Source organism: Phyllostomus hastatus, unplaced genomic scaffold (assembly GCF_019186645.2).
Source record: "Phyllostomus hastatus isolate PE091 unplaced genomic scaffold, TTU_PhHast_1.1 phas_contig_38, whole genome shotgun sequence".
Classification (NCBI taxonomy): domain Eukaryota; kingdom Metazoa; phylum Chordata; class Mammalia; order Chiroptera; family Phyllostomidae; genus Phyllostomus; species Phyllostomus hastatus.
In genome coordinates, this window is record NW_025333869.1 from 23829375 (window position 1) to 23840465 (window position 11091).

General features: G+C 38.5%; 1 protein-coding gene across 2 annotated transcripts in view; it reads left to right on the forward strand.

Annotated features, from left to right (window-relative positions):
- Window positions 1-11091, forward strand: part of ECD (ecdysoneless cell cycle regulator) — a 43837-nt gene that overhangs the window by 22167 nt on the left and 10579 nt on the right. Inside the window, exons 10-14 of one of the 2 annotated variants that reach the window (XM_045841841.1) lie at window positions 4857-4963; window positions 5100-5283; window positions 6459-6526; window positions 8048-8262; window positions 9852-10050. In XM_045841841.1, the coding sequence (XP_045697797.1) occupies window positions 4857-4963; window positions 5100-5283; window positions 6459-6526; window positions 8048-8262; window positions 9852-10050 (773 nt within the window). Of the gene's footprint in view, window positions 1-4856; window positions 4964-5099; window positions 5284-6458; window positions 6527-8047; window positions 8263-9851; window positions 10133-11091 lie in introns of those variants that run through there. The other variant, XM_045841842.1, reaches the window with a different exon arrangement.

Genomic DNA, 11091 nt, shown 5'->3' on the forward strand with positions numbered 1-11091 from the left:
AATGATTTGCATTTCCCTGATGATTAGTGATATTGAGCATCTTTTTAGATACCTGTTCACCATGTGTATGTCTTTGGAAAAATATCTATTCAGTTCCTGTGCCCATTTAAAAAAAATTTATTAAATTTCTTCTATGGGTTTCAGGTGTATAATTCTATAACACATCATCTGTATATTGTATTGTGTGTTCACCACCCCAAGTGAAGTGTCCTTCCATCACCATTTACCCCCACCATATCTTCTATTTCTTTTACCTCCTCTTACCCCTTTTCCCTCTGAAACTCACCATACTATTATCTATGTCTATGAGGGGGTTTTTTGTTTAGGGTTTTTTGTTTGTTTGTGTGTTTTTTTGCTTAATCCCTTCAACTTTTTCACCTAGCCCTGCAATCCCCCTCCCCTCTAACAGATGTCAGTGAGTTCTCTATATGCCTGTTTCTATTCTGTTTGTCAGTTTACTTTTTAGATTCCACATAAAAGTGAAATCATATGGTACTTGTCTTTCTCTGACTGGCTTATTTCACTTAGCATAGTACTCACCAGGTCCATCCATGCTATAGCAAAAGGCAAGATTTCCTTAATTTTTATGACTGAGCAGTATTCCATTGTGTAAGTGTACCACAGCCTTTTTATCCACTTATCTACTGATGGACACTTGGGCTGCTTCCGAATCTTGGATTGTAAATAATGCTGCAGTGAACATAGGGGTGCATATATTCTTTTGCATTAATGTTTTTTGGTTTCTTCAGATAAATTCCCAGAAGTGGAATCACTGGGTCATAAGGCAGATCCATTTTTAATTTTTTGAGGCATCTCCATACTGCTTTCCGCAGTGGCTGCACCAGTCTGTGTTTCCACCAACAGTGCAGGGGGGTGCTCCTTTCTCCACATCCTCACTAACACTTGTTTGTTAATTTACTAGTGATAGCTATTCTGACAAGTAGGAGGTAATACCTCATTGCGGTTTTAGTTTGCATTTCTCTGATGATTAGTGATACTGAACATCTTTTCATATGTCTGTTGGGCATCTGTATGTCCTCTTTGGAGAAGTGTCTGTTCAGCTTCCTTGACCATTTTTTGATTGGATTGTTTATTGTGAGTTGAGTTGTATAAGTTCTTTATAAATTTTGGATATTAAGCCTTATCATGTATATCATTGGCAAATTTGTTCTCACATTTAGTGGGTTGTCTTTTCGTTTTGTTGATTGTTTCCTTCGCTGTGCAAAAACTTTCCAGTGTGACATAGTCCCATTGTCTGTTTTTTCTTCTGTTTCCCTTGCCCGAGGAACTATATAAAAAATATATTGCTACAAGATATGTCCAAGATTCTTCTAGGATTTCTATGCTTTCAAGTTTAACATTTAAGTCTTTAATCCATTTTGATTTTATTTTTGTGTGTAATGTAAGAAGGTGACCTAGTTTCATTTTTTTGCATGTATTTGTCCAATATTCCCAACACCATTTATTGAATAGACTATCTTTTACATTCTTGTCTTTGTCAAATATTAATTGACCAGAAATGGCTGGGTTTATTTCTGGGCTCTCTGTTTTGTTCTATTGATGTATGTGTCTATTTTTAATGCCAGTACCATGCTGTTTTGTAGTATAGTTTGATATCAGGTAGAGTGATTCCTCTACCTTTGTTCTTCTTTCTAAGATTGCTATGGCTATTTGGGCTCTTTTCTGGTTCCATATAAATTTTTGGAATATTTGTTCTAGTTCTTTGAAATATGCCATTTGTATCTTGATAGGAATTGTGTTGAAATCTATCGACTGCTTTGAGTAGTACAGAATTTCAATGATATTAATTCTTCCTATCCATGAATATCATAAATGCTTCTACTTTTTTGTTTCATCTTTAATTTCTTTCTTCAGTGTTTTATAATTTTCTGAATACAGGTGTTTTACATCAATTGGTTGCTTTTCCCACACCCCCAAATAGGGACCTGGCCCGCAACCCAAGCATGTGCCCTGACTGGGAATTGAACTGGTGGCCTTTTGGTTTGCAGGCTAGCACTCAGTCCACTGAGCCACACAGCCAGGGCCTTAGGTATTGTTTTTTTTTATGCAGTTGTAAATGGTATTGTTTTTTTAGTTTCCTGTTCTGATAGTTATTACTGGTATATAAAAATACAACATATTTCTAGATATTTATTTTGTATCCTGCTATATTACTGAATTCATTTTTTAGTTCTAGTAGTTTTTTGGTAGAATCTTTAGGGTCTCAATTGGGTATCATATCATCTGCAAATAATAACAATTTTACTTCTTTCTTTCCACCTCTGCCCATTCTCTTCTATTTTATTTGGTTTTTTAAATATATTTTATTGATTATGCTATTACAGTTGTCCCATTTCCCCTGCTTCATTCCCCTCCACCCTGTATACCCTCTCCCACCCACATTCCCCCCTTTAGTTCATGTCCATGTGTCATAAGTTCTTTAGCTTCTACATTTCCCATACTATTCTTGCCCTCTCCCTGTCTATTTTCTACCTACCATCTGTGCTACTTACTCTCTGTACCTTTTCCCCCTCTCTCCTCCTCCCACTCCCCTATTGATGACCCTCCATGTGATCTCCATTTCTGTGGTTCTGTTCCTGATCTAGTTGTTTTCTCTGTTTGTTTTTGTTTTGGTTTTAGGTGTGGTTGTTAATAATTGTGAGTTTGCTGTCATTTTACTGTACCTGTTTTTTATCTTCTTTTTCTTAGATAAGTCCCTTTAACATTTCCTATTATAAGGGCTTGGTGATGATGAACTCCTTTAACTTGACCTTATCTGAGAAGCACTTTATCTACCCTTCCATTCTAAATGAAAGCTTTGCTGGATAGAGTCATCTTGGATATAGGTCCTTGCCTTTCATGACTTCAAATGCTTCTTTCCAGCCCCTTCTTGCCTGTAAGGTCTCTTTTGAAAAACCAGCTGACAGTCTTATGGGAACTCCTTTGTAGGGAACTCCTTTGTAGGTAACTCTCTCCTTTCCTCTTGCTGCTTTTAAGAGTCTCTCCTCTTTTATCTTGGGTAACTTAATTATGATGTGCGTTGGTGTGTTCCTCCTTGGGTCCAACTTCTTTGGGACTCTCTGAGCTTCCTGAACTCCCTGGAAGTCTATTTCCTTTGCCAGATTGGGGAAGTTCTCCTTTATTATTTGTTCAAGTAACTTTTCCACTTGTTGCTCTTCCTCTTCTCCTTCTGGTACCCCTATAATTTGGATGGTGGAATGTTTAAAGATGTCCTGGAGGTTCCTAAGCCTCTCCTCATTTTTTTGAATTCTTGTTTCTTCATTCTTTTCTGACTGGATGTTTCTTCCTTCTGGTCCACTCCATTGATTTGAGTTCCAGTTTCCTTCCCATCACTATTGATTCCCTGTACATTTTCCTTTATTTCATTTAGTGTAGCCTTCATTTTTTCATCTGATTTGTGACAAAATTCAACCAATTCTGTGAGCACCCTGATCACCAGTGTTTTGAACTGTGCATCTGATAGTTTGGCTATCTCTTCATCGCTTAGTTGTAATTTTTCTGGAGCTTTGGTCCATTCTTTCGTTTGGGCCTTTTTTTTTTTTTTTGTCTTGTCGCACCTGTTCTGTATGAGGGGCAGAACTTTAGGTGTTTACCAGGGCGGGGCAACCCAGTTGCTGGGTTGTGATGCTGTATGTGAGGCAGAGGTCCAAGAGGGAATAATGGCACTTGCTCTGCTTTCTGCCGTATTTCAGTCACTTCTGCCACTTTTTCCAAGCAAATTAGGCCCTTCTGGTGCTGAATCCCCTGTGGGTGTGTTTGTGTACATTCTAGGACCATGTGGGTCTCTCCAACAAACTCTGCTGTGAGGCTGGGAGTCTCTCCCAGCACCTCAACCCCCGCAGGTATTTTCAGTCGGTGTTTTGAGGCTTTATTTCCCGGTGCTGGGACCCTGGGTTGCATGGTCTGTCTTGTTCCCCATTTTCACCTGGTTTATCTGCGCGTGAATGTGGGACCACCTGGTCTGCCAGCCGCCTTGTGCATCGCACCCCTCCACAATCCTGGGTTCTCCTGCTGCTGCCTTGTGTGCCTGGGGTCTGCCAGCCACCCCTTTGCCACTACCCCTCTTGGCCAGGCTGCTCAACTCTGCCCCTCCTACTGGTCTGGATGAATGTGTCTACTTTAAATCCCTGGTTGCCAGACTTCCATACAGTTCAATTTTGTCTCAGTTCTTGTTGTTTTTTGTTTCTAAATTGTTGTCCTTCTTTTGGTTGTGTGAGGAGGCACAGTGTGTCTACCTATGCCTCCATCTTGGCCAGAAGTCCCATTCTTTAATTACCGTATTTTTTGGACCATAGACACACTAGGGTTCAGAGGAGGAAAATAGGGAAAAAAATTTTGAAGCAAAAAATGTGATAAAATATTTAATAACATAAATAACATAATATTTTACCAATGTAAATGTAACCAGAACGCAACAGCAGCATTAACAACCATTATTCCCAAATTTGGGGGTGGGAGTGCGTCTTATAGTCTGAAAAATATGGTAGACTGTTTCCTTGTTTTTGGGGGGACTTTGTGTTTTTTTTGTTTATTTGTCTGGTTAGTTGGGGTTTTTTTTGTTTTGTTTTGAGTTACATGAGTTCTGTAAATATTTTGGATGCTAAGCCCTTATCAGATATATGATTGCATAAATTTTCTCCTGTTGTTCTTTGAGCCCTTTTATAGAGCTCCTGGTAAATTTTATTTGTGAAAAAGGTATCCATATCCTAAAATAAGTATTTTACAATCAAATCAGACTAGGTAATTCCTTTCAACTTTAAAATACTATATTTTTGTGATTATTATTCTGAGTGTTCTTATTAAAAAATACTTGTGTCTTTTTTATTTTTTTATAGTTCTTTTGCTATAAGCCCAGGTGAAGAAATCTTAACCTTATTACAGACATTACCATTTGATATTGAAGAGCTTAAGAAAGAAGAGGCTAATCTTCCCCCAGAAGATGGTAAGTGGTGGACCAGGATAGGCCAGATGGGTTAGAAAAATTAAAACTAAGTTTCATGGGAGCCTTCTCCAAGGGTGAAGGTTCCTTTTGTGTGAATGTGGTATAGTGTGGCAGCACCACATTTCTTCTTTTTCAGATGACCAGTGGTTAGATCTCTCACCAGACCAGTTGGACCAACTACTGCAGGAAGCTGCAGGCAAAAAAGAACCAGAGCCCCCCATTTCCAAGAAGGAGGAGAACTATGACTTAACACAAGTCTCAGAGAGCATGAAAGCTTTCATATCCAAAGTCTCAACCCACAAAGGAGCAGAGCTGCCTCGGTAATTTGTGCTAAAGTATAACTATCTATCGGGTGTGTCCTACCCACGGCCTGCGGGCTCTAGGCAGCCCAGGATGGCTATTAATGTGGCCCAATACAAAATCATAAATTTACATAAAATCTTTTTTGTTTTTGCTCATCAGTTTTTGTTAGTGTTTGTGTATTTAATGTGTGGCCCAAGACAACTCTTCTTCTTCCAATGTGGCTCCGATGCTAAAAGGTTGGACACCCCTGAACAGTCATAACGCCAATGTTGAAGTCATCCATCATTGCCAGTCCCACACTTTTTAAGTAAATGTACCGCTTTGTTATTCTGCTTTGTTTCCCTGTTTTGGTACCTAGTACCATGACAACTTATATGGAGTCAGTTTCTAGTAACCTTACCCTTTGCAACCCTTGAAGTAACCACTCAACAGGTCTAAAAGCCACCGTCTCCGAGCTGTTAGGGCAACCATGAGCTTCTTTTGGCGTTTACTCAGAGCCTTGTGGACTCTTAACATCCAGCGCTCAGCAAGCTCAGACTTCTCGTCTCCCACCTGCAAGCATATTGGAAGCTTCAGACTCAAAAGGGTGGGATAAAAGGGTTCATCAGAGGAAGAAATAATAGAAGAAGTGGGAAGTTACATTTGGCAAATAATGGGGAAAAAGGCAGATGGAATTGTTAATTGCACAGCAAATATATCTTTATTAGTGTTGATGCTCTGGAGCTCATGAGAGGCTTAAAATTTATGTCCAGTATTGTTCTTAATCGTTTTTATTATTTTTTATTTTATTTTTTAAAGCTTTTATTTATTTATCTTTAGAGAGAGTGGAAGGGAGGGTGAGAGAGAGGGAGAGAAACATCAATGTGTGATTGCCTCTCGCAGGCCCCCAACTGGGGACCTGGCCCACAACCCAGGCATGTGCCCTGACTGGGAATTGATCTGACCACCTTATGGTTTGCAGGCCAGAATTCAACCCACTGAGCCACACCAGCCAGGGCAATAATTTGCAAGCATTATTTAAATGTTTGGTTTTTAAAGAGAAATATCCTTTTTTTTTTTTGCTAATGTTAGATATTTCTCATGGGAAGTGAAGTGAGGGTAGTTCTAGTAGCTCCTCAGAATGGCATTACTTTAGAAAAAGTTTCAAAGAGTTATGTTTAGGATAAATTGTTTTTTTCCTTTCATCTTACAGAGAACCTTCTGAGGCTCCAATCACTTTTGATGCAGATTCTTTTCTTAATTATTTTGATAAGATTTTAGGTAAGTTATAGTGTGATATTTATTTTCATTTTGAAACTGTTAAGTGGTATGGGTAGGGCAGTGGAGCATTGGATCTCTCAGAAGATAAAATGCTTTCTCTTCATAATTTTGTGTTGCTTTCAATCATGAATCCCTGCTGTCTTGGGTGGTTTTGCAGAGGATGCTTAGCTCAGTGCTTAACATAGAAGTTGCTCATATTTGTTGAATGAGTGAATGCTGTGTGTTTAGATAGAGTTACCTTGGCTCCTATGTTATGTTATTTTGCTCTTTTATACTTACTGAACTTACATGCTAATAATGAGACATATAGCCCAATAAAAGAAATCAACAAAGGATATAAAAAGGCATAGCCTTGAAGAAGAAATATAGTCAATAAATATTTGAAAAAAGTTAACTATTTCCAGGAAGCAAGTAAATACACAGTAAAAATAATTACCTTTTTTGCCCTTCGTATTGGCAAAAACTTAAAAGACTGACGGTAACCAGTTTTCTCCAGGGCTGGAGGAGTGAGCACTGTGCACACTGTGGGGCAGAGGTGCACGTCGTCTTTCCTCAGGGCCGCTCGGTGCTCTAGAGTGTTTATAACTTTTGACTTCCCAATTTCAATCTAGGAATTTACCCTGTGAAAATGACACATGTGCTACTATGGTGATTGCAGCATTGTAGTAGCAAAAAAATGGGACATCCTAAATGTCTATCAAGAGGGACATGGTTAAATAAATCATAGTGTGGTTGGGCCTTGAGCAACATGGGGCTTAACTGTGCAGGTTCACTGACATGTAAATGCTATGAATGTATTTTCCTTACGATTCCCTTAATAATATTTTCTTTTCTCCTGGTTACTTAATTGTAAGAATACAGTATATAATACATATGCAAAATTTATGTTAACTGTTTATGTTATCAGTAAGGCGTCTGGTCAACAGCAGGCTATTAGTGAAGTTTTGGGGGAGTCAAAAGTTATATGCACTTTTCAAGGGTCAACTGCATATCCATATTATGAAATACTTAATAAAGAATAAGGTTCATCTGTATGTTTTGACAGAGTAGGACCTCCAAGACATACAAATAAGTAGAAAAGCAAATCATTGTTTAGTGTGTATATTTGTGGGGAAAGTACAACCATGTTTATATATGTACCCAGACCTGCATAAAGGTCTGGATAACCACCCAACTATTGAAAGATGCCTAACTCTGGGAAGAGAGTGAAAAGTGAGACAGTAATTCTGCATGGCTTGAATGTTTACATCAAAATGTATTCATGCATTATGTAGTTTTGAAATTTTCAAGTAAAAAATTTTAATTAATTGAAATCACTTTTTTTTTTAAGCTGAATCTTTCAGGTCAACCTGTGTACTTTTCTGCAAATATCTGCCACCAGTACCATTTTCTGGAAGTGATTTTTGTGAAGGAGTTTGCCTATGTATATTGGTTCTTTTCTGCAAATAATATTCTGAGCCTTTTGAGATGTATAATAAGAAATTTTTTTCACCAAGTGGCTTTTTCTGTGTTGGGGTGTAGGGCCAAGGCCTCCTGAATCAGACTCCGATGACCTGGATGAGGATGACTTCGAGTGTTTAGACAGTGACGAGGAGTTAGATTTTGAAACACAGGAGCCCGGGGAAGAAGCATCTGTAAAAGGAGCACTTAATGATCTCAAGTCATACATGGCCCAGATGGACCAGGAACTGGCCCACACCAGCATTGGCAAAAGTTTCACCACCCGGAAGCAAATGGTATACATGTGTTTAACTTCTTTCCCTTTCTGAGTTTGTTATAAAGAGTAGCTACAACCCTATTTTATCTTAATAGGATTTCTTAGTTTGTGATAATATTTTTCTGATAAATTTGATTTTTTGATTTGAAATAAATAAAAACATGAATTTTTCCTAACTCTGGAAAGATGAAGGATTATTAACTTTATTTTTCTAAACATAAGCTTTATTATATTACTTATTCTATGTTATCTATCAGGATTTAAAATCAAGTCATGTGATCTGTTGAAATTAGTGTGAGGGTTGCCCTGGCTGGTGTGGCTCAGTGGATTGAGTGCTAGCCTGTGAAACAAAGGGTTGCTGGTTCGATTCCCAGTCAGGGCACTTGCCTCAGTTACAGGCCAAGGTCCCCATTAGGGGTGTAGGAGAGGCAACCATACACTGATGTTTCTCTTCCTCCCTTTCTTCTTCCCTTCCCCTCTCCCTAAAAATAAATAAATAAAATCTTTTTAAAAAGTTACTTTGTGGTTAAATACTATTACTAACGAGTTGTTTAAAATGAGAAATGACCTTAAATATCCAAATATTTTTCAAGTATTAATAGTGTTTGAATTGTATGTTTCCCTAATTTAGAGCCAGATTTAGAATTCATCTTTTACTAATGTTTTAAATTTCGTTTTTATACCAGCACTGTCTAACCCTAGACAAAGAAATTAGGGAAATAGAATGAACCCTAGAATTTCATGGATTAGGGTTGAAAATCTGTCTTTGCTCTTCACTATGACTGTGTCCATTAACCAATAATCCTCATGTTTATAGAATTAACATGAGAACCACATGAGACAACAGTGAAACCCACAATGGGCCCTTAGTTTTGGTAATCTAAACCACATTTAAAACTATAGTCACTTCCAGTATTGCCAATATCTAATAGAAACTATACATTAGATTTATCTAAAGCAGTGTTTCTAAAGTTTCAATGTCAATTTGAGCCACGTAAATATATTATTAAAATATAGATCCTGGTTAAGTATGTCTGGGCTGTGCCTGAGATTTATATTTCTAACAAAGTCCCAAGCGATGCACATTTGAGTAGTGAAGATATAAAGGTTTATGGATCAAGTTGCATCTTTCAAATTTTTTCCCAACCTGTAAAATCAGAGGCTCCAGTAACAATTCAGTCTTTGTGGTTCAACTCCAAAAAGCTTCAGGTTTTTACTTGAAGTTTTTTCATTGGGAACAGGGGGTGAAGAAAATCTAGTTTCTTTCACTTAGGAAAAAATGTTAATGTTTCCTTTTTGTGCTTTTTTTTTTAACTCTTAGGCATACTATAAATGTACCTCCTCAACCCTGGTTGTCTCCCTTGGGCTGTCTCAAAATAGGGAAGAAATTCATTCAGTTTGTAGACGCAGAATTTTCTTAGAAGTGTCTCAAGGCCTTTGGTACCAAATTTGAATACGTGTTTTAAATGACATGGTTTATTAGACTTCATTTTTGCTTTCTATCATTGGGATTTAATTTTACATTGTTGCTTAGTTAGCTTTGAATTGTAAGTACCATCAGTTTAATGGCATATCACCCCATCATTTCCTGTTCCCTCCGTGTATAAGGAATCTACCAGGAAGAATTCAGATGAGGAGGATAATGGTGCAGGAGGATCTGTTATGACACCAGTGGATGTAGACCTGAACCTGGTTTCAAATATATTGGAATCATATAGTTCCCAGGATGGACTGGCAGGACCTGCTTCCAACCTCCTACAGAGCATGGGTGTGCGGCTGCCCGAGGACACCGACCACAGACCTGCAAGTGAGCCAATGGGAGACTAAGGGCGAGCCTGGCCTCTTTCTTTCTTTCTTTCTTAAATAAATGTTGAATCTGAGTGTGCTCATTTCTAGTTTACAGTGCTCTTTTAGTAAAAATGTTTCTTTATTACAAGTTTCACAGGTTGCCCCTCAAGTGTCCTCTCTCTACAAGGTTCTCTGTGATCTTCAAGAGGTGCACACAGGCACCGAAGTCAGCAGAGAGAATCCAGCCCCTGAGATGAGATTTACGTGCTCCTCGTTTAGAATATTGTTTAGTTTTATCGAGGATTAAATCTTGGGTAGAGAATGGAAGGTAGTCAAAAATAAGGAATGGGTGGGTTGCTTTTTTTATTCCACGTACCAGGAATGACCTTGAGCCCAGCTCACTCTGGTGACAAATATATTTATTTTAATGTTTTACCTGTTTTTACTATTCTACTTCATAGGCCAGTGGGTTCTTTTTATCCTTAGCACCTTCGTAATGAATTGCTACATAAACATTCACCAGCCAGGTGAGCCCTGGACGAAAGTTTCTTTTCTTTATCTGTCATTTCCAGTATCCCAACCTTGTCCTCTTTTGCCTCAGCTTTCAGATACCTTTGGAGTTCTAAAGCAAAGCTCTCTTCCCACTCAGTGCTGGGAAACAAAGTTCGATGTTGCAGCTTCTCCCATTAGCCACTGTCATCTTTTCTTTTCCAAAACACATTAATCCAAAAGCAAACAGTTACTCCAGGGTAAATTTGAGAAACATCACACACTCCCCTTTCTGACCTGTATTTTCAGACGGGGGGATGTGTACACTTGTGCTCACAAACACACCCACACAGGGCTAGGAAAGGCTGGGAGAAGGTAGTACACATGGACCCTGAACTGTTTTCTTCTAACTGCAAGATATGGGGAAATCTCGGGGTCTCTCTTTCGAGAGTGCCTTTCCCTTCTACATGCTGGGTTCAGCTCAGGTCAGGGCAAGCTGCCAATCTCACAGGACAGTCGAGTCCCATCATATTTTATCCCTCAACATGTCCTGATGAGTGCACCTGGACTT